Source organism: Styela clava, chromosome 15, assembly GCF_964204865.1.
Source record: "Styela clava chromosome 15, kaStyClav1.hap1.2, whole genome shotgun sequence".
Taxonomy (NCBI): Eukaryota; Metazoa; Chordata; class Ascidiacea; order Stolidobranchia; family Styelidae; genus Styela; species Styela clava.
In genome coordinates this window covers 11,613,136-11,638,401 of record NC_135264.1, presented here as the reverse complement: position 1 = coordinate 11,638,401, position 25,266 = coordinate 11,613,136, and the positions used below count along the sequence as shown (strand labels likewise).

Here is a 25,266-nt window from a genome sequence, read left to right as displayed (position 1 = left end):
ATATGTGTACTGTATACTGTACTGTATTCAATCCACAAAAAATCTTTCAGAAAAGAAAATATTATCTACCATGTCTCCATTATTACCATACTAAATCTAAAACCTCGATATCCATAAAAACAGCGACAGGATAAGGATTGCAACGATGCTTCCTTAATTGATCATTGTATTCGGGTTAATAGGAAGAATTAATAGGAAGGAAGATGAAATCACACACAATGTGGGCTAATCCTGTTCACTGATTGTTCCAAATCACTATATATACAGTCATAATGGGATCCACATTCATAAACTCTTCGAGAATTAACCAGGTTCCCGTCGCAATTGGAAACGCAACATGCAAATATCTACAATCCTAAGACGCATGTTCATTTTTGTGCTGGTATTGCTGTATCTTGCTGCAATGAACGGTAAGTAATGAACCCTTGATTGCAAGTCTCCTGACTTCTTATGAATAAACAGTGTATCGTGCTGCGTAAAAGCATATATTGTGATATGCAGAAATATCTATTGTGTTACGTAAATTGAAATTATGCCAGAAAACCTAGTTAAAATGTTTCCACTTCCATGCTGCATCTACCAAATTCTACGTTGGAGGATAAACTTAATTTTGTTAAATTTGATCGCAATATTTGCCTGCTGGGAATATAGCTGGGTGGTTCTTTGCGGATGATAAACGAAGGGTCGGGCATTCATGCTTTATTTAAGCAATATTTCCATGAAAAATGGCGTCATATGGTCGAAAAAAACCTACAAAATTCTTAACAAAATGTAATAGTTCATCAATATTACCACATTCAAAATCATATTTTTTTTCTAATTCAAGATTTTGCAGCAAAAGCAGTTTTGTACAATGTGATATAAAAATATTTCTCGACTAATTGTTTCAAAATCTATTTCTATCTATTTTAGATACAGCACTGATTAGATGCATATGCCCCACTTATTAAAAAATTGTGTTGTGCTGACGTCGAAAATTTTATACCCAATGTTTACCCAGTTTAGGATCTCTTTGTTTGAAAAACATTTTATGACCAATATAACATGCGATTTTTCAGATGTTGTCAACGCAGCGTGTTCATCTTCATCGAGACGTCGAAGACGTGCTATAGGTCGATAACATATTTTTCATCGGAATGCTACATGTACATATTTACTTCTCCAGATTTAAATAATTAAACAAGTGCCATTATTCATTCTGTTAAGGATTGGCAACAATATATACTTTCATCTGCATATATATATATATATTACTTTTATTGCTTGGTAAATACACCTCGGCCTATTGAGTGTATTTTTACTGTGTTAAATAAACTACACACCTTGTATCATATCAGACGATAGAAATCGCTAATCTTTCAGGGTATCAGAATAGGTGTTTTAGAAAACTGCTTCATTCTTTTTATTTTTCGTATAATACAGCTTAATATCCTTTCAACTCGTTTTTAGATCCTCTCGCGTCAGCATTTTGATTCACGAATAAGATCGTGAATTGAATAAGGATTTTAGGCGTAAAACCCGAGAGACGTCAAACATTTTTTCACTTATTTGACGGAATATTTCATAACTCATAGTTTTGTATGTTGAAAATATGGCATCCATATTTCATTGTCAGGAAATAGTCTTTACGTTACTATACCGCTAATTACGGTGTGAATCGCATGATAGTGTGATATTGCCGCGGGTGCAGTTTAACATAAATACCATCCTCTCGGGAAATATCATTCACCCTTCTTGTTGATTGGATTGCGGTGTGCTAAATGGTTAATTCGCCTCATATCTTTTACATCAGTATAAATATGATTAAATAATTGAATGTACACGTGTGTATGTTTATTTCAATTAAATGGACGGACATTCCGACGCAGCGCATCGCGTAACATGCAACAAATAAATATGTCACCTGGTCGTTGACGTATACAAAACTAAGCATTTATTTAAATACAGACAACATTCTATTGCAACCATGTAACAAGCACGGTATGAGTAGTCTACGAAGATACAATAAGTGAATAGATTAGTCAATTCAGAACCCACTGTTTGATCACTACTGTTCAAAAGAATTGTTGATATTGTTTGTTTTCTAAGCGCGGGTAAATATTTGTATAAAATCGTTATACCTGTCCAATTTCATCATCATAGTAAGCAAGTTTTATTCAGATAAACCCACCTACCTATTAGTCGTCATAGAAGTTTGAAATAGTGGAATTCTTTTATAGATTTATTGAATGCGATTGCTTTGGAGAGCCTGAAAGATAAATGTGGAAAACAGCTTAGTAAACATAATCAATGAAAGAATATCTCTCGGTCTTCCAGTAGAGTATACCGATAAATGGCCGCCAGAACATTGGGAAGCATTGCAAAAAGTATAATGTGGTTTAAGAGAAGATTGTAGTTTCATATTTCTAAACAGATATACATTTATGGAGGCTAAGAATGCTTGCCGGAATCTATAAAATGAGCTTTACCAAGTGGGTGTACTGCTACTGGTTATTGTATACGCAACGTAAATTGGTTACAAAATACACAGGAGGTGCGACACGTATGGGAATTGCGTTATCAATACGAAGTTGTGCACATTCATGCCATTTAGGCCTTCTCAAGAATCGAACACAAACTGATACTGTTGATTGGGGCTTGGGGTCCAGGTCTTCCGATACGATTTCATTGAAAAATCATTTAGGATTTAAAGCTGTCTTGAAAAATAAAGGCATAAAACATTCCAATCTATATAGAAGAATGAAATTGAATTTTTATATTTGTTTTAACTAGATTACGTAATAGTCAATTATGGATTCTGACAACATAATAAACAAGGATGAGGCAGAACCGATATCTGTTGACCATAACTTAAAGCATAAAAATATAAGGAAGATTGCATTTCAGTTTTATGCATTTGCACTGGGATGTCTACTTTGTCAAGGAACAACCATGTCCGTAAGCAGTCTGCAAAGCAGCATTAATATCCAACAAAGCATAGGTAAATTGAATGAACCTTATCGCCTACGTCAGGGCTACTCAACAATTTTTACCGAAGATTCGCATACAAAACTTTAAAAATATTTGGGTCCGGTCTTTCCAGAAATTATATTTCGGCATCCTTAAACGCGCAGTCCCTCGACCGACTAATGATTATTAGCTAATCAAGGTAAACAACCGAATAGACAACCGAATAGTAAACAACAGAATAGTTCTTTTCATATATATTTAAATCTATAAAAGTCATTTTATAAAAGGAAACTTCAAAAGTGGGGCTAATGATCCAAAATAAAGAATTAGGCGCGGTCCGAATCGAATAGCCGAGAGGGCCAGATTCGGACCGCGGTCCGCCAGTTGAGTAGCCCTGGCCTACGTCACGCGTTGATATTACAAGACTGAAAAGTCGTTAATTCTGTGTACAGCACTTTCCAGTTCCCAATTACCGATGAGAATCTAATTTCATATTTTACTGGGACAGATTGGAGTAATTAGAATATAACAAGGTTTTACTGCGACCAACGTCTCATTAGTCATCTCGATTACATTCTATTTTCAGGTACTAAAACTCTTGGATCTTCAAAATTAGCTTCCGTATTAGCTGGACTATTTTGCACACCACTGTTAATACGCAAGTACGAAGATTTTATTAATAGCTTTTTTGGTTTATTTAGAATTTAGATAGAATTCTATATACATTGGCTCATGAATATATATTAATTACCTTGAGTAGGCTACATATTCATATAGCACATTTCTGGTACTTCTTGAGCAATACAAGGATATAGTTTGTGGTGTTCTCACTAAATTTTAATATGTGCCGTACTCTTTGTTGGCAAAAAAATTATCGTTTTTACAGACTCGGGTACAAATGGGCATTAGTTCTCGGAGAAGCTATTGCGATCATCTTCGTCGCAGCCAATTTTTATCCAGGTGAGCGCATTTTATCCCCTTATCGCTACTTGTTGCAAAATAAAAATCTTATGAAGCCTTATTTTGTAACAAGTGCTTCTGAGTCTATCACCAAATAGGTATGTTAAATAGAATGTTAGGCACAATGAACTAGTTACAAACCTTGTCCATAACTCTTGTCGTTTATATCTGAATGCTTGTATGGGTTTGCAATAATCCCGAACGAGGATTATCTGTACATCAAGATTTTTGCCAATATTTACCAATATGAAAAAAACTTGAAATACTCACCCCGGTGGAGATGTATGGTGGCCCATCGTTGTCACGCATAAAATTGAAAATAAAAAATAAAATAAAAAAACCGAAAATAAAAAAATAGTTGTAAAAAAACATAAAAACAATTGAAAAAAAAATTGAAATTAAAAAAAATAATAATAATTAAAACGAAAAAAAAAAAATTAAAAAAAAAAATTGAAAAAAAAAAAAATTGAATAAAAAGAAAATAAAAAGGTTGACAACGATGGTCCGCCTCGTGGGCCATCTTTGTCACGCGTTTTTATTTTTAGAAAATTTGCTTCTGCTTGGGACCAACGTTGTCAGGCATAATCCCACGCGCACAAATGTGTTCCCTGGGTTTCCAACTCACTACTGATTTTCTTGAGCAATATTCAATATGAAAATGTTCTATAAATTCTCCATGCTACAAGTTCAACAAGAAGTAATATATTTATAATAATGATAAGAGAATATAGAATTGAATACGAAAATTTGTTTTTACGTGTAGAAGGTGATTTAATTGGAGAATGCTGCTTAACTACTCAGTTGTATGTACACTCGCGATGCCGGTACCGTACCGTCTTACCAAATAAAACAAATTTTCGTATCCAATTCTATATTCTCTTATCATTATTATAAATATATTGCTTGTGGTTGAACTTGTAGCATGGAGAATTTATAGAACATTTTCATGTTGAATTTATTGGATATTGCTCATGAAAATCAGTAGTGAGTTAGAAACCCAGGAAACACATTTGTGCGTGTAGGATTAAGCCTGACAACGTTGGTCCCAAGCAGCATCAAATTTTCTAAAAATGAAAAACGCGTGACAACGATGGGCCACGAGGCGGACCATCGTTGTCAACCTTTTTATTTTCTTTTTATCCAATTTTTTTTTAATTTTTTTTTTTAATTTTTTTTTTTTTGTTTTTTTTTTTTAATTTTTTTTTAAATTTTACGCGTGACAACGATGGGCCACCATAGAGATGTACTTTTATAACGTGTTGTGCTTTCAGTCTTGACAATCTGTTGTGCCGGCAGTGTACTGTAGATCCGCAACGAGCAAATGTCGGGATTCGATATCCACTTTACGAAACTCTGGCTTTCGTGTGTGACTAAACAAAGCAGGCTATAGGCCAATACGTCAAGCCATCCACTTTTGAAATTTGCATACAGGATAAAATTATGACTATGCAACATACTTTTTGCAATTTAGCGCCTTATGTAATGATACCGGTAGGAATTCTACACGGAATCGGGAGTTCTCTGGTTTGGACGATATTGCCAATATATAATCTAATATTCGGACAACTTCATGGTAGTTATGGGCGGAAACATTACGATTATTATGGAAGAAAATACACATCACAATTTTACGCTATTCTGCGAAGTGGAAGGGTGAAACAATTTTTTTATTTTTAAAATATGGCAACCAATATCTTTAGTTGCGTTATTGTGGCGTTTGGATTTAATAGTGCTTCTCTATGCTGTTTTGGATATTAAAATTTGCTATTACAAAAATTCAAACGATTAAAGTGCATGTGTACTGAGCACGAACAAAATTTATTTGATTTATGGATAGTTTGTTATGATGACTCACGTTATTAAATCTGGCATGCTAAATGAGTGAGAATACCATTCTGAGTTGGTTGACTTGAAACGCCACTTAGTCAGCAATTTATATGACGGGTATTTATGTAGTGGATATTGCTCACACAAGTACTTCATTTTCATTTGAATCGTGTTGGTATACCGGTTATGGTATCTGTTGTATTGTACTTTTGGTCATTCACTCTATTTATAAATGTTTTTGCAGTACAGATTTTTGCAAGTATAATTAGTTACGGCGTATTATACGGCACAAGACAAGAATTGCCCAAAGAAAGTGCAACAAAGAACGGAACTGATAGCAGCATTGAAACATTGCTGGGAGAAAAATATGAAAACTGTGGAGCGAATGACTGTCAAGATCCCAATGTTACAATCAGCACATTAGATAAATACGTTCCACCGAACGCCCTTTCTATATATCTTTTAATGGGAACGTTTTGTGTGATCAACGTTTTTGCCGTTGTCGTTCATGCGAAATTTTTGGTGAATGTCAAGGTTACAGATAAAATACTGGTATCCGACGGAATGCCCACAAAGAATGGAAACGATGATGTTGTTAAAAGTAAAGTGAGTAATAAATCTAACGAGTTGTTTCCGTATTCAATTACAGATCATTTGAAATCGATTAATTCATTCGTTGCAGAATAAAGCGAAATTTTTAAAACAGCAATTTTGCAAAACTATTATGGTTGCCACATCGTGTCCGAAAACATACTTTGCCACGAAGCAGAATTAATTTCAATCGACAAAATGCAAAGGTTTAAATGAATCTTTTCTCTGAATATTAATTTTTCAAAACATTTTTTGCGTGTTTGTAATTCATTGATATGTATCCACAAGTTTGTTAATAAATTTCCGATGATAAGCTGATATTCGATTGCATTTTTTTTCTTCTATTAATTTTAAAGAGTTCAGAGACCTTCTTAAAGACATTGAAAGATACTTTGAGGCATGCAAAAACTTTGAAACAAATATTACTATTTCCATTTTTGTTGTATCTTGGTTTACACATGGCGTTCATATTCTCGGAGATGAACAGAGCATTCGCCTCATGCATACTAGGAGTAGAAATGGTGAGACTTGAAAGTTTGTGATATTTTCACTTTAAAATTATGGACTTCTGCAATAAAACTGGATTTTGATTTTGATTTTTCCCTTCTACAGGTCGGATTGGTATTAATAGCTCACGACCTTTTTTATATACTTGCTTCTTTGGTATCGGGAAAAATTATTGGTTTTCTTGGACGGAATTTCACAATAGCATTTGCGATGGCACTTGACATTTCCAATTACTTGTTTTGCAAATTTTGGAAAGCAAATGAAAACACAACAGGACTGGTTTACTTGGCATTTGTGGGATTTGGCGCTTCTGATGCACTATGGAAAAACTGCTCAGTATGTAAGTGTTAGGTAAATCGTAAATGGTAGGCTACTTCATTGAAGCCGTTCGGTGGCCAAGGTGTAAACCAAATTTGGCAAACCTGAATGTTTCATGCAAAGATTACACCTATTTCGAGAATATTTTTACGCACAAACTTTGCCTATTTCTCAAAGAAATTTTGCCATGAGGCATGTCTATCAATTACTACCTCTGAAATTTCCAGTGCACATTATATATGCGATTTCAGTAGTAAAAAATAAGCCATGGTTTTTATCTAGGCAAAATGACTTTATTTTTATTTTATTACATCAGCTATATATTCCGACTATTTCCGGAAGGAGCGGGAAATTTCATTCAGTGTTCGAAATGTCTGCATCACAATTGGTGTCACAATCGGCTATTTGTGGAGTCCGTTACTCTGTGTTGGTGTTAAAATTTACATTCAATTAATATTACTCATTGTTTCCATATTAACATACGGTAAGTGTTATAAGGATTGTAGTTTGTACATTCATCCATGTATATATTTATATATATATATATATAGAGAGAGAAATATAAGTCTGCGGTTACTTTAGTCGTCATTTTCGTTTGTATAAATGTAGTGAACAAAATCCCCCAAGTTGTTCACCAAATAGACATAATACTTGGGTTTTTTTAGCCTCATGGTTTCGGACGCTGCGAAAAAACTTATTTGAATCCTTAAAGTGCTTGTGAATTTTCCAGGTGTTGCCGAATTTATTTATAAAAAAGAAAGAATAACAAACATAGAATCTTCTGATGACATGGGGAACGAGAAAACAAAAGACATTTTATGATAAACAATCAATAATCGTTGTTGTAAAATTCAAGTTTTGTTTATATTCGTCTTATTGACCACGAAGTGGACCTATGGATCGTTTTGTCATTTTGTATTCCTGTTCTTGTTGTTATGAAAAACAAAATTGCCTTCCTCGTGAATTACTGGAACTATTCCTTTGAAATTTTCAGTGGTTGAAGATTTTATTTTTCGCTAGAAAGTTATTACCTTCAATTATTTCAAAGATTGCGCTATGGGCTCTAAGGAATTCGTTTTTGTGTTTGCGATGACGTTATCAAAATTAAAAACTTAGCACCTTGTAGCAGTTCCGCGTTCGCGGTCTGGTGATCAGGAGAAGACTGCAGTACCGGCACTCTACTGCGACAGATTGTATACACGTACTACTTCGTTCTGGCTTTCGTGTCCATATATTTGAGCATCGCCCTTTTTTTAGTTATACTAAATAAATGTTTTATATTGAAAAATCGATATCTATTCAGCACCTGTATTGAAAAAATGTTGAATTTGTATTAAATATATATATTTCTTGGATGAAAAAATTGTTCAACAATAAAAATTATGCAAATAAAACAAATATGCTTTTGTGTCTTTCATAATCGAATATGATAAAAACAATTATTGGTGGTAAATAACAAAATTATATACATAATATATAATAAACGCCAACTGGGCTGATTTATTCTGAAAAGGTAAATGATAAAAGTTGATTCGGGTTTCAGTTTGAAAGACATTGATATGAAAACGATTATTACAAAAGTCGTTGGTTACTCTTTGTCGTAGACTGAAAAAGTTGTTATAAATCATAGTCTGTGCTGTTCTTTTTATATCGTTAGCAGAACAAAATGGGCAAGTCAAGTTTGCGTTAATTTTGTGTAAAACGACGGTTTTAGTGTAACGATACCGTACGACCGTTCCCCTGGATCCCTTAGCAAGGATGCTCAAATAAAGTGGAAGGGCTTTTAGCTGATGGAATTGTACACTAGTGTTACAGTATGTTCTAATACAAATATATAGTTAATAGTATCACAACTATTTAATCCGCGTCAGCATATGTGTTGGAAACATACTTTTGCGACATGAAATAAACACGTCAAAAAAACTTTTGATATATTTTCTTTGTGATCATTTATTCAATAAAATCATTTCTTTTCAATGTAACGTACACGTATCATATTTCGGAATGAAATTGATACCAAATTTTCATTGTTGTGTATGGGAATCGTGAAATCCAGCAGTTCCCCGTCGAAGTGATGCCGACAATTGACGCCAACAAGCTAGCGCGTGGCTGAAGTGTCACACATATTTTTGAGAATAGAAAGCATGTTGTAACTGAAATCGATATTGAAGCCGTATTGTTCTATACATGAGTCCACATTTCAAGAATTTTCCACTTACAATATTGGTAAAATGCCATATTAAAGGCTTCATTGAATCAAGACAAATCAGCATACATTGTTTTAAGCTACTTATCAGCGTTTCGAAAAAAAAAGGTGCGCATGTTTTATTGAAGCCATGCAAACGGGATGCAGATGTCCCTGATTACATCAATGGCCTATAGATAATCTGACAATAAAGTGCAATTGACAACGGTGCCGTTGCTATAATAAACTAGGGTGATTCCCGCATTTATGTTTATTTCTAAATGATTAATTAATATATTTTGCAGGCATGATACATTTTGGGATTCCATTCCAGTTGAATCAGTCATTTAAATGTGCGGGCCAGCTATCTAACTCTTCTTGTCGCCGTAAATCTGTATTATAAGGGAAAACGTCGAAATAGGCGATTCCCACATCATATAATGGAAAATGCATATCGCTTACAAGTTTTAAATACATATCTTGTCATCTATTGTGACAAACATCCAGATCACTTCCTCTCAATTAAAAAATAACTATCATGTTTCATAAATGTAATGGGCACCAAAATTTCATTGTTTAATGCGAGAATCTCCGAACGTCTCCCTTCTCGTGAAAGTAGCAGTCGTTTTAGAATTCCTTTAATTACCATTCGAAAAATTTGCTGCAATAACGCGGATTAACTGATTCGCACACGGAACAATGGTCGACTCATATCGATTACATTTATTCTGTAATCGACGCCAGTTTTCCATTGTGTAATTTGGGAAACAATGTTAAGATGTAACTGACACCATAATTCTTTTGTTTGGGCTGGGAAATCGCGGGACTGAGGATTTCCATGTACTGTTTTATATAAGTCACAGCACACCAAAACGTATAAATACGGGTGCTTTTAGCTGTTCAAATCATTCAATATTTTGAGAGCCAAAAGCTGCTTCTAAGTAAACAATCGCTACCTAACAGCTGAAAACTTTGCTGTCAAAGAAGACGATGGAATCTCAAAATCTCCGTGAAGTGACAAGGGATAAAATTACTTGAAATAAGTAATCATGAAGTACTCATGTACCTGAACAATAAAATTCGTCTGCACTTACAACAAACATCGGACGAGAATCGACAATGAAGTTTGTCCGTGACAACTGAAGAGGCGAAAAAGACGAAGTTTTGTGATCACAACAAATCAAAATCACATCAAAATTTAAAAACAAAATGGAATGAAAACAACGACGAAGAGAACATTGATATAATTAAATTAATTGAAATGAACAACAATGACAAATTTGCCATCAGCAAAGAACTATTTAAAAGAAATTAATATAAAAACACTTTATATCGACGTAGTCCTAATTGGGACTGATTTCTTCTATATTTAAAATAATATATGACGAGATTCTTTTGTTAAAGAATTTATTACGATGAGGATTTATTCTTCTAATATTCAGTACAAACGACGCTTATGCTTTGCATACTATTTTTACTATTGACGAATGAATCTTATTCGATTCTTTTATAATTATTATTTTATTGACAGCGTCTTTATTAAGACGAAAATATTGTTATTTCAAATACTTTATTAATTAAACGATAGTGCATATACAATGTACTTATTAAATATTCCGACGATGCAAACATTTTTTGTTCAATAAATATACTAAAAATATATATTATTACTATTTTATTTGTGATATTTATATTTTTTGAAATAAAAATGAAAATGATAAAATGTTGTGAAACAGTGAGAGACGTGGTTTTGAGCAATGCCAGTGCCACAGTTGGTATTTTGTCACAAATTAGGCTACGGGCAATGGGTACAATGTTTGAATGTTTACTCATCCCATTGCATACAGATTAAATATAACGTCATCTTATCGCGGGAGTGACGTCATAGCACGAATGGGAACGACGATGGGAACGTTTAGCATTGAAAGAAACGAGAGTAGCAAATATTTATGCTTTAAAATTTTGCATTTATTTTGATGGTGTAGGAATTGTGATCAACCGAATGAAGCAAAGCCTATTTTGTCATGTAATGTGATTCCAGCAAATATAAATCAGGCATAAAGCATAGCTAATTCAATCAAAGCGGATTTATATATTTTGAAGTTCTGTTACCAAAGTAATACCTTCGAAGAAAACAACATTCATGACCTGCCTCATACCCCGACTCGACACTCGTTGATCCTTAGAGATTTAGCCCAGTAATTAGGTAATTGGATTTACCTTTTGAATACAAATAATCACATTGCAACAGTTAAAGGGAACCTCATGTTAACTCCTCTGTGCTAACATTTGATATGTTTTTTCCAATGAATACTAGAAACACACATAACATTTTGCAATGAAATTGACACTATATTTTCATCGTTCTGTATGGGAATCGCAAACTCCAGCAGTTCCCTGTCGAAGTGATGCCGACAATTGACGCCAACAAACTTGCTCGTGTCTCAGTGTTACACATAAGTCGCACAATGCCTTACATGGTGTTTCTGCAATCAATATTTAAATATCATTGTTTTTTGTTGTAAGACACATTCTAAAAATTCTATACTGAATAATGCTAATAACTTGTCACGAAAGCTGAGTTGGAAATACAAATTTATGTCTCCAAAACTAGGTCATTAGCCGCTGGGTACTGAGCAGTAACTACAGACAAAACGAATACCTAACTGTTTCTATATTTAATTGTACAAGTGAAGTTGATGCCGATGGTTACATTTTGGGTCGTGCTGTTTAACCATGCCATGACCTATGATTTAAAAAGCACGACATAACAGCTTAAATAATCCACTGTCATGACGATGTCTCGAGTTGAGTTTTCATGAGGAATCAATGCTTATGACGCTTCAGGTCTGTTTTGTTTGATTCTATTTTTCTTAAGTTAGTTTAAGATAAAATGAGTGATTACATAACAGACCACTTTCCTGTTGGAGCAGAAACCCAACCTAACTTATCCTAACCTGAGGTGAACAAAACAAAAATAAAATCAGAAAACTTGCAGTTGGGCAATTTAATTCTATCCTGATAATGGTGGGTTCTTTTGCATGTCTTTTCTGTCCGATTCCCGCCATTTTCGGTGGTTCTTCTTAGTTTCTGCTTTCAAATGCCGTACTTTTTGGGCTTTTTTCATTCTATCTGGATTAGGATCATTTCACTTGAATTAGTAAATTCAGTAATCTATTTTTTGCGCCAAATCTACATCTTAATATGGGAATGCATTGAAATATGCGATTCCCACATCATATAATGAAATGCATATCGCTTAAAAGGATTAAATACATATCTTGTCATCTATTGTGACAAACATCCAGATAACTTCCTCTCAATTAAAAAATAATTATCATGTTTAATAAATGTATTGGACACCAAAATTTCATTGTTTAGTGCGAGGTTCTCCGAACGTCTCCCTTCTCGTAAAAGAAACAGTCGTTTTAGAATTTCTTTAATTACCATTCGAAAAATTTGCTGCGATAACGCGGATTAACTGATTCGCACACGTAATAATGGTCGACTGATATCGATTACATTTATTCTGTAATCGACACCAGTTTTCCATTGTGTGGTTTGGGAATCGCTAAATCCAATGCTTTCCAGGCTTTAAGAAAAAATATTGACGCAACTGGCTGCGCGTGCTCAATACAAACTATAACAAGATACAAACAATGTTAATATGTAACTGACACCATAATTCTTTTGTTCGGACTGGGAAATCGCTTGACTGAGGATTTCCATGTACTGTATTATATAAATCATAGCCCACCAAATTGTATAAATAGGGGTACCTGTAGCCATTCAAATCATTCAATATTTTGAGAGCCAAAAGAAGCTTCTGAAACAATTGCTACCAAAAAGTAGGAAACTTTGCTGTCAAAGAAGACGATGGAGTCTCAAAATCATCGAGAAGTGACAAAGGATAAAATTACTTGAAATAAGTAATCATGAAGTAGTCATGTACCTGAAGAATAAAATTCGTCTGCATCGGACGAGAATCCACAATGAAGTTTGTTCATGACAACTGAAGAGGCGAAAAAAACGAAGTTTTGTGATCACAACGAAGCAAAATCACATCAAAATTTAAACGTAAAATGAAATGAACAACAATGATGAATATGCCATCAGCAAAGAACTATTTAAATGAAATTAATATAAAAATACTTTATATCAACGTAGTCCTAATTGGGACCGATTTTTTTTAATATGATATATGACGACATTCTTGTTTAAAAGAATTCATTACGATGAGGATTTATTCCTCTAATATTCAATACAAACGACGTTTATGCTTTGCGTAATATTCTCTGACGAATGAATCTTATTTGATTCATTTATAATTATTTTGTTATTGACGATGTCTTTATTAATTGAGACGAAAATATAAATTTATATTATGACGGAAATATTGTTATTTCAAATATTTCATTATTTAAAAGATAGTACATATATAATGGAATTATTAATTATCCCGACGATGCAAACATTTTTCGTTTAATGAACACTGAAAAAAAAATAGATATTATTACTACTCTTATTATGATGTTTATATATTTTTTTGAAATAAAAAGAAAATGATAAGATGTTGTGATATCAATTTGAATTTCAATAAAGGCGCAATTGGCTTTTCAGGGTTCTCGGTCACCGGGTTGCGTAATAAAAACGCAACGAACCAGTGAGAAAAAATAAACGCAATTTTGAGCAATTCTAAGTTTTTCAGTTGTTACTTAGTCACAATTTCGGCCACGGAAATGGGTACAACGTTTGAATGTTTTTCTCATTCCATTGCGGATAAATTGAATACAACGTCATAACACAATGAGCAGTCGGTGAAATACATTGTTTTGTATTAAAAGAAAGGGAAGGAGCAAATTCGTTTCAAAATTTTGCATAAATATTTAGAGTCTAAAAATTGTGAGCAATCGCATGAAGCATAGCTTTTTTTGTCATGTAATATATATATATATATATCTAGTAAATGTGGACCCAGAGATAAAACATAGCTAATTCAATCAAGGCGTATTTGGATGTTGAATTCCGTTACCAAAGCAATAGCTTCAAAGAAAGCAACATTCCTGACATGCCTCCTACCCCGACCCGACATTCGTCGGTTCCTGAGAGATTTAGCCCAGTAATTAGGACTTTTACTTTTGATCAAAAATAATGACCTTGCAACAGTGAAAGGGAAACACATGTTGACTGCTCTGTGCTAACATTTGATATGTTTTTTTTCAATGAATACTAGAAACACACATAATATTTTGCAATGAAATTGACACCATATTTTCATTGTTCTGTATGGGAATAGCAAAATCCAGCAGTTCCCTGTCGAAGTGATGCCGACAATTGACGCCAACAAACTTGCTCGCGTCGCAGTGTTACACATAAGTCGCACAATGCCTTACATGATGTTTCTGGAATCAATAATGAAATATCATTGTTTTTTGTTGTTAGACACATTCTAAAAATTCTCTACTGAATAATGCTAATAACTTGTCACGAAAGCTGAGTAGAAAATACCAAGGTATGACTTCAAACTAGGTAATTCATAAAAGAAAATCCATATGTCAATGAAAATAGAATGTTGATGTCGATCATCGCATATCTTGTTTAACCATGCTACGGCCAGTGACCTAGGAAATTCATGGTACAACAGCAGTAAGAAGTTCACTGCCGTGACGATGTCACGAAATGCGTTCATATGACGTATCATTTTCTGATCTGTCTCTTTGATTCTGCTTATTTTAGGTTAGTCTAGCTCAAAAGCTAAATAGTTACTGACTCAAATGCTATGCTGCTGAAGCAAACACCTAACCTAACTTATCCTAACCTAAGGTAAATAGAAGCAAAAAAATAGATCAGAAAAATAGCCATGTGGCAATAACAAGATAGCATCTATGTTTTACTTGAACCAGAAAGCTTTGGATTCTTCTATATGGGTTCTCTTTCTAATTTCCACCATTTTCAGCGTATCTTCTTTAGTTACTTTTTTCAAGTGCTATACTTTTTGGGCATGTATTTTCATTCATATCGATTACTCGCTTGAATACACGTGTTCGAGGTCTATCTGTTTTTTTTTTTGTCAATTTATTATTTCAATAAGTTAACGCATTGGAATAGGCGATTCCCACATAACATAATGGAAAATGCATATCGTTTACAAGGATTAAATACATATCTTGTCATCTATTGTGAAAAACATCCAGATCACTTCCTTTCAATTAAAAAATAACTATCATGTTTCATAAATGTAATGGACACCGAGGTTTCATTGTTTAGTGCGAGAATCTCCGAACGTCTCCCTTCTCGTTGAAGAATTTATTCGAAAAATTTGCTGCGATAACGCGGATTAACTGATTCGCACATGGTATAATGAGAGACTCATATCGATTACATGTATTCTGTAATCGACACCAATTTTCCATTGTGTGATTTGGGAATCGCTAAATCTAACGCTTTCCAGGCTTAAGAAAAAATATATTGACGAGACTGATCTGCGCGTGCCAATTGAAAACCAACATGATACAAACAATGTTAATATGTAACTGACACCAGAATTCTTTTGTTCGGGCTGAGAAATCGCGGGACTGAGAATTTCCATGTACTGTTTTATATAAATCACAGCCCACCAAAACGTATAAATAGGGGTACCTGTAGCCGCTTCAAATCATTCAATATTTTGAGAGCCAAAAGAAGCTTCTGAAACAATTGCTACTAAAAAGTAGAAAACTTTGCTGTCAAAGAAGACGATGGAGTCTCAAAATCACCGAGAAGTGACAAAGGATAAAATTACTTGAAATAAGTAATTATAAAGTACTCATGTACCTGAACAATAAAATCCGTCTGCACTTACGACAAACGTCGGACGAGAATCGACAATGAAGTTTGTCCGTGACAACTAAGGAGGCGAACAAGACGAAGTTTTGTGATCACAACAAAGCAAAATCACATCAAAATTTAAAAGTAAAATGAAATGAAAACAACGACAAAGAGAACTTTTATATATTGCAAATAAAATGAAATGAACAACAAAGACGAATTTGCCATCAGCAAAGAACTACTCAAAAGAAATTAATATAATAATACTTTATATCGACGTAGTCCTAATTGGGAATGATTTCTTTTTTTGAAATAATATATGACGAGATACTTTTAAACGAATTTATTACGATGAGGATTTATTCCTCTAATATTCAGTACAAACGACACTTATGCTTTGCATAATATTTTCTGACGAATGAATCTTATCTGATTCTTTTATAATTATTATTCTATTGACAATGTCTTTATTAAGACTAAAATATTAATTCATGGTATGACGGAAATATTGTTATTTTTAATATTTCATTAATTAAACGATAGTGCACACTGCACATAATGTACTTATTATTCTGACGATGCAAACATTTTTTGTTGAATGAAAATTCAAAAATATATATTACTATTGTTACTTCATTTTTCTGTACTATATATTTTTTTAATAAACATGAAAAATGAAAAAAAAAAAAACGGATTGTATCAGATTATGTATATGTTGTGGAATTTGAATGTGGGGCCTCTCAAGTATATAATCGGTTATACGCGATATAATAAAGGTTACCCACCTATTTCTAGTTATGTTGACAACATGTTTATAGGTAATACGAACTGACGAACTTGCTGATAGTATGTTACGAATGTACACCGTTTGGGAGCTTCCACTAAACTTAGCAGTCATTTCCCCCCTAGTGACTAGTTGTCGAGATCCTTTTTCGAAGTTTCGTTGAAGCACTCCGTTGTATTTTAATGATACTTATATACGTTTAGAAAGGGGATCGACTAAGTATTGATCTCCGTCAAGAATATTTGTAAAAAATCTGAATGAGGCTATATCATTCTCGCATACCGTCACCATCATGCCTGAAGCACTTTCAGAGTAAAAATATATATCGTATATATAGTGGTTTATGTATCCGTAATGTATCGGTATTGCAAAATCTTAACAAAAAACTTATTAAAATTTGGGGTGTGAAAAATATGGTTGGTTGATCGTTCCTATGTTTCTTTGTTTTTCCGCGATCAGTATGGACACGTCAGTGGACATAACGATCGTTTCAATCTTGTGTTGTTGTTCTTGTTAATCGTCATGATTTTCATTAAAATATCGCTTTTCTCTTCGAATACTAGACCAATTGCTTCGAAATTTTCAGTGGTTGAAGAAGGCTATTACCAAAAGGCTAATTCTTTTATTTATTTCTAAATTTCGTATGAAATACGGACACTGGCTGTTCGGTTTAATTCTGTAAATTCTTGCTACACGAAACTCGGAAATTTTTTGAGGATACCGGTAGCGTCAAAGGTAAATATTGCTTCGCTCTGGTTAACGTGTCCATATATTTGAGCGTTGCTCTCTTGTCTTATTCAAGAGACGCGGTTTTGCTGATTGCAGAAGAGTGTACTCCAGACTGTGACGTAATCGTCGCTTGTTGACAACGGAGTGCAATATTTCGCTGAGCTTGCAGTAAGTAGCTGATTATTTGCTTACCGCAATGTCAAAGATTCATTGTCATGGTGCTCTCTCGTCTATGCTTGCCGCGTTTGAAAAAGAAGTCCTGTGTTGAGGTAAGTTTGAATTTAGTTTAAATATTTTTGAAACAATGTCATTACTGTTTTGTTTAACGCATTATTGCTGTAATCACCGAGACCAGTAGCATACTGTAACTGTCTGGCTCGTATTCGAGCAGTATTCTTTTGGGAATATTACAAGAAAAATAAATTTGAATATGCTATTCTTTATATTTCACATGCGGTGCGGCGTCGCTGAGACCAATGAGAATTTGGTGACGATAAATCATTATGAAATCGACACCATTTCCCTATTGTTGTCTGTGGGAATCGCAAATTTTCAAACTTTCCGGGCGTATGACTATACATATTGACGCGACCGCCTAGCGCGTGCTACAGAAAACGAACAAGGTATCAACAATGCTGTTACATGAAGAGGTGTAATTGAAACCATAGTCCCCTTGTTTGGACTGGGTATCCTCGGGATCGTAGTTTTCCACCAAGAATGATTAAATATATCTACACAGTAACAACAACCTGTCAAAAAGTATAAATACCGGCACACAACGAACCGAGAGCCATACAATATTTCGACAGTCGAAAACGAACATTATTTTAACTACACGCTTCAAACAGAAGTTCCACGAGAAATCGAAGATGGTGGAAGTCTGGGGTGGAACAAGAGAGTCGAAATCTGAAATTACTTGAACATAAATCATGAATTAGAAACGAGAAATCTTGAAATTGAAAATGAACCTGAAAAATATCAGATGAATGAAAACGACGATGATGATGATCGTTAAAGTGAGGAAAAGCAAAGACGACAATTTTAATCAATTGTAATTTAAGAGGCGACGAAAATTGCTGAATTGACAATTTTAGCAGAAAGAAAATGAAAAATATTCCAACGGAATGACAAAAAAATGGATTTTCTTAAAAATGCAATGTTACCATCGACTATGACGAACCGTTCTCGTCAACACTAATGCAACGAATGACGACTAAAGGAGACACCTAACCAACGCAGTTCCGTTTGGAACTAATTTGAACTCGTAGTATTTGACAGTATTCATTTTATGAATACCTTCTATATGTTTACCTAACTTGACGATGATGATTCTATTTCTAATAATGATCACTGCTAACGATGCCTTTACTGGCAGATTAATGAAACAAACCTGTTTTGCTTTTATGATTATTATTTTTAAACGATATCCTTGTATAGGACTAATATAAACGACCTTTCGCCTTCAATGACGGTGATAATTTCATGAAATGTAACATTATAAACGATAGCACATACATTGTGTTTATTTATCTTGACAACGCTTGTATTTTCTGCAAAGAGATATAAATAACTAATTTTTAGTTTCCACTTGTTTGTGATTTTTTTATTATTTTGATTAAAAATTGAAATATATTAATATTATACAGCTGAATTGTATCCAAAGTTAAAAATGTGTCAGAGGAGACCTGATTTATCGTTACATATAGTTGCAGTAAAATCAGATACAAAATAAATCTCATCTTAGATTTGAGTTTTGGTCGGAGACGAATATTTTTGATCTGGCGAGGTAAACTGGATAAATCGTTGTAAGAGACGCAAACACTCACTGAAATTCTCGCTTCTTAAACTGATGTAGTGGGGTTGACAACTGAGCCAAACAGAAAAACAACGTAACACCGCAAAAAATTTTTTTTTAGCGCAGTATGTGTGCCATGTTGACAAAATAACCTTATTCTCTTCTTGAAAAGTCTATGAAAATACCGTAATTTTCCAGCACCCTTGCTACACAGAGTCTCTTTTACTACTTTGTGTTTTGCGCATATACGTGCAAATTGGCTATTTGGTGCCTTCAACTCAAATGTTTCGCTTGTTTTGTCCTAAGTTTGGCCAGGTTATCAAGCTTTACAAGCGGGAGAATTTTTTTTTCTGGAACATCAAAATGTTCGATCAACTTACGTTCTACAGAAAGCTTACTAATCACATCATGTCTCCTTCATCGAATGTTCGTGCAATAACCATTTGATGAGATAATATTTTGTTTATTGCAAAAAAAATGAATAGAATCAAAAATCAAATATATTGTAAAAATTGAGTATCAGTATACATATAAATATGCGTCGTCATAATAATTAAGCGCAAATATGTACCATCGTATATTTAGTAAAATTTTAAATTTTCTCATTCATCTGAAGAAAGATGCTGTCAATGTTTCAGTCCCATATTGGAACATCGTTTATGATATTTGAATTTAAATATTGAAGAAATGTTATCCATTTCTTTCGTCGATAAAATTATGCTAATAAAAGCGTCGTTGGTAATAAATATTTGAGCGGAAATGCTCATTGTCCTAAATTAACGAAAAGTTATTCATAAAATGAATATTTTCGTATATAGTATTAATATATAAGTTGAGCCCCATCATGAGCTAAGTCATAGTTTAGTATCTTTATCGTCGAATAGTTTAAATATTCATTGCTGGCAATGATATTGTCTTTGCCATTGTTGAATTCGTTTCATTTTAAAATTCGTAAATGTTTTCGTTCAGTTCACGTTGCATTTTTTTTTTCTTCTTTTTTTGTTGATTTAGAAGTTGTGGTCACAACTTTGTCTTCGGTATAACGGTTTTCAGTTGTGTCTCCTTCGTTTCGCCATATATTAAGTCACAACTTCCACCCCGTCCAACATCCGTCATATAGATGTCATATAGACATCTGATGTATAGAAGTGTTTTCTTCGATATCTGAAGTTTCGTCAATAACTTCATGATATCATTATTCAAGTATTTTCATTTTTTGACTTTTCTGCTTCACCCCACGATTCAATCATTTTGTTGATGGTGAAAACTTCTTCAACTCGCACAATTTAATTCGTTTGAAAGTTCTTTCCAGCTTCCAAAGTTTCGAATAATTTGCGAACGGTTAAGCTCCAGTATTTATACTTTCTAGCGGATTGTATTTATATATAAAACTACTAGACGGAAAATTACAGTTTGGAGTCTTCTCAGGACTTACAAAAGGATCTTGGTATCGTTTACATGTAATTAATCACCGGCATTGTTTTAACCTTGTTTGTTTATCTTGGGCACGCGTAGGTCATTCGTGTGAGTATGTGTGTCATATGCACGAAAATCCAGAAATGTTATGATTCTCACATCCTACAATGATGAAGTGGTATCGATTACAGAACAATTTCCTCAGGCATGAAGAGAAATCGTTCTCCCTATCAATTTACTAAGATTTTTAAACTATGTCTGTCCCCTGTAATCTAAGCCAATATTGTATTGTTCAGCGTGGAATCCGTATAAAATCATTTTCTCTGTGATATATAGATGGATACGTATTACGTATAGGCCTAAATATGCTAAATCTGTAGTTTCTGTTGATGTTACGGTCGGATGTTGGACAAAATTTGACAAAACATATTTTATAGGTGTTTCAGACGGCTGAATATCTTTCAATATTCAGACTCAAATAAAACCTTTATACAACTTTTAAAACTTAGCTTCATGTTTACATCACTTATCGTGACGTCTTACATATCTAACTACTGAAATTTTGGAATCGTTCGGTTCGTTGGTTGCCGAGAAAAGCGAAGCCAAACAAGTACGACAACGATGAATTAGCAAAAACATCCACAATTTCAAACTAATTTCGGGCTGGAAGCTATTCAAACTATTACGCATTCCGTATAGCGTCAATGAAATCGGTGAATATGTTGTCTCTATAAATTAATATGTAATTGATACCATTTCCCTATTGTTTCTCGTGCGAATCGCAAAATTTCAAACTTTCCGAGCGTATGACTATACATATTGACGCGACCGCCCAGCGCGTGCTACAGGAAAACGAACAATCGATCAGCAATGCTGTTACATGAAGTGGTGTAATGTAATTGAAACCATAGTTCCTTTGTTTGGACTGGGAATCGTCGAGAATGAATATATATACATAGTAACAACAACCTGTCAAAAAGTATAAATACCGGCACAAAACGAACTGAGAGCCATACGATATTTCGACAGTCGAAAACGAACATTATCTGAACTCACGCTTCAAACAGAAGTTTCATAAATGAAAAAAATAACGAAGATGGGGGAAGTCTGGGGTGGAACAGGAAAGTCAAAATCTCAAATTACTTGAACTTAAATCATGAATTTCTTCGAGAAATCTTGAAATTGAGAATAAATCTGAAAAAATATCAGATGAATAAAAACGACGATGATGGTTGATCGTCACAGCGAGGAGAAGCAAAGACGACAATTCTGATCAAATGAAATTTAAGAGGCAACGACAATTGCTAAATTAACAATTTTAGCAGAAAGACAATTGAAAATGTAAATCATTTCAATGAAATGACGAAAAATTGGATTTTTTTAAACCAAAAGAAAATATTACCATCGACTACGACGAACCGCTCTCGTCAACACTAATGCAACAAATGACGACTAAAGGAGACACTTAGCCAACGCAGTTCTGCCTGGAACTAATTTGAACTCATAGTAACTGACGATATTCATTTTATGAATAACTCCTATATCATGTCTAACTAACATGAAGATCTTTTTATAATATTGATCATTGCTAACGATGCCTTTACTGGCAGATAAATGAAACAAACCTTTTTGCTTCTATAATTATTATTTTCAAACGATATCCTTGTATAGGACTAATATTAACGACCCTTCGCCTTCAATGACGAAAATTATTTCATCAAATGTAACTTTATAAACGATAGCACATATATTGTGCTTACTTATCTTGACAACGCTTGTATTTTTTGCAAAGATATATAAATAAATAATTTTTAGTTTTTACTTGTTTTTGATTTTTATATTATTTTGAATAAAAATTGAAATATATTATTATTATTATACAGCTGAATTGTATCCTAAGTTAAACATGTGTCAGAAGAGGTTTGATTTATCGTTTCATGCAGTTACAGTAAAACCAGATGATATAGATATATTTTAAATTTGAGTTTAAGTTGATGACGAAATATTTTCGACATGGTGAGGTAAACTGGATAAATCATTTTAAGAGGCGCAAACACACACAAAATTCTCGCCTTGTAAACTGATACAGTGAGTTTGACAACCGACGCAAACAGAAAAACAACGTGACGCCGCAAAATACCCATTTTTGCGCTGTCTCTGTGCCATGTTGACAAAAAGCCCTTATCCTATTCTGGCGAATACTATGAAAATAATGTCATCTGCCACCACCGCGTGTTGCACAGTCTCTCTCTTTTTACTCCTTTGCGTTTTGCGCAAGATGACGCGAGTCACAAATACGTGCAATTTTGCATTTTCTGGAATTTTTTCTGGAATATCAAAATGTTCAATCAACTTGCGTCTTAAAGCAATCTTACTGATCACAGCCTGTCTGCTCCATCAAAAGTATGTGTAATAACCATTTGATGAGATAATATTTTGTTTATTGCAAGAAAAATGAACAATATTTGAAATGAAAAATATATTTAAAAAATTGAGTTTTGGTATACATATAAATATGCGTCGTCATAATAAGCACAAAAATGTACCTTCATATATTTATTAAAATTTATATATTTAAAATATTTATTTTTATTCATCTGCAAAAAGATGTTGTTAACGTTTTAGTCCCAAATTGGAATAATGTTAATAATAATTAAATTAAAATATTAAAGGATTGTTATACAATTCTTTCGTCGATAAAATTATGCTAATAAAAGCGTCGTTGGTAATCAATATTCGAACGCAAATGCTCATTGTCGTAAATTAATAAGAAGTTATTCATAAAATGAATATTGTCATATTTATAAATCAAGCCCCAGCAGGGGCGTACGTCAAAGTTTAGTATCTTTAATCGTCAAATAGTTTAAACATTCATTGCTAGCGATGATGAAATGTTTTCGCCATTGTTGAATTCGTTTCATTTAAAATTCGAAAAAGTTTTCTTTTATTTTACGATTCATTTTTTTTTAAATTTTTGTTGTTTCATGAGTTGGGGTCACAACTTTGTCTTCGGTCTGTCAGTTCTCGGTTGTGTCTCCTTTGTTTCGCCATATATCAGGACACAAGTTCCCTGTCTAACATCTGTCAGATGTATAGAAGTGTTTTCTTCAATATCTGAAGTTTCGTCAATAGCTTCATGATATCATCATCTTTCAAGTATTTTCAAATTTTGACTTCTCTGCTTCACCCCAGTACCCCATCATTTTGTTGATGGTGAAGATTCTTTCAAGTCGCACAATTTAATTCGTTTGAAAGTTCTTTCCAAAATTTCGAATGATTTGCGAACGGTCAAGCTCCAATATTTATACATTTTCGCGGATTGTATTTATATATGAAACCAGTAGACGGAAAATTACAGTTTGGAGCGTTCCCAGGGTTTGCAAAAGAATCCTGGTATCGATTACATGTAATTAATCACCGGTATTGTTTTTAACTTGTTAGTTTATCTTGGGCACGCGCAGGTCAGTTGTGTAAGCATGTTTGTCATAAGCACGGAAAGCTAGAAATGCTATGATTCTCACATCCTACAATAATAAACTGGTGTCGATTACAGTACAAATTCTTTGGGCATGAAATGACATCGATCTTCCTAGCAATATACTAAGATTTTTAAACTATGTATGTCTTCTGTAATCTGGGCTAATATGGTATTGTTTAGCGTGGAATCGGTGGAAAATCATTTTCTCTGTGATATATAGATGTATATATATTTAATCTGTATTAGAATTAATATAATAAATCCGCTGTTTCGGTCGATGTTTTATCGAGCAGTTAAACAAAAATTAACAAAACATATTATATAGATAGAGAGTAAAATATCTTTCATCTTCTGTATCTTTCTTTTAGACTCAAATACAAACTTTATGTAACTTATAAAACTCGGCTACATTTTGTGTATAACATCATCTAAGATACAGAAGAATATTTCATAATGATGATTCAATGTGTAATCGACACCGTATTTCCATTGTTATTTGTGGGAATCGCCAAATTTCAAACTTTCCACCCTTATGACTATTCTTATTGATGCGACGTTCCGGAGTGTGTTCTAGGAAAAAGAACATCTTAGGAACAATGCTATAACATAAATTGCTGTAACCGAAACCACGATCCTCTTATTCGGCATGGGAAGGCTCTGGGTCGACGCTTTCCATCGAATAGTATTGAATACACGTATGAAAAACAACAGCTTGTCAAAAAGTATAAATTCCGGTACACAACTGCCTTGGAGCCATTCAATATTTCGACAGTGGAAAACAAACATTATAACTTATAATTATACTATATGACTATTCATATTCACAATGAATAATGTTTAACCAACTAAACGATGAATATTTGTTATTCTGATAATCATTGTTAACGACGCTTTAACTGACATATCAACGAAGTCATAAG

The 25,266-nt window shown here is 33.6% G+C and overlaps 2 protein-coding genes across 4 annotated transcripts in view; both read left to right on the top strand.

Annotated features, from left to right (window-relative positions):
• LOC120333860 (uncharacterized) overlaps positions 1–25,266 on the top strand; it is a 149,355-nt gene that overhangs the window by 15,258 nt on the left and 108,831 nt on the right. The window lies entirely within an intron of this gene.
• Positions 254–9,531, top strand: LOC120333810 (protein unc-93 homolog A-like). Of its 3 annotated transcripts, XM_039401188.2 has the most exons (10): positions 254–410; positions 1,059–2,980; positions 3,536–3,611; positions 3,836–3,909; positions 5,381–5,562; positions 5,986–6,342; positions 6,684–6,848; positions 6,940–7,174; positions 7,469–7,636; positions 7,883–9,525. In XM_039401188.2, exons 2-10 carry the CDS (start codon positions 2,791–2,793, stop codon positions 7,972–7,974), a joined length of 1,539 nt encoding a protein of 512 aa, XP_039257122.2. In that variant the 5' UTR covers positions 254–410; positions 1,059–2,790; the 3' UTR covers positions 7,975–9,525. The 3 variants fall into 3 exon arrangements, with proteins under 3 accessions (XP_039257122.2, XP_039257123.2, XP_039257125.2); XM_039401189.2 differs by lacking the exon at positions 6,684–6,848 and having other exon boundaries at positions 7,883–9,531; XM_039401191.2 differs by lacking the exon at positions 5,381–5,562 and having other exon boundaries at positions 5,981–6,342; positions 7,883–9,528.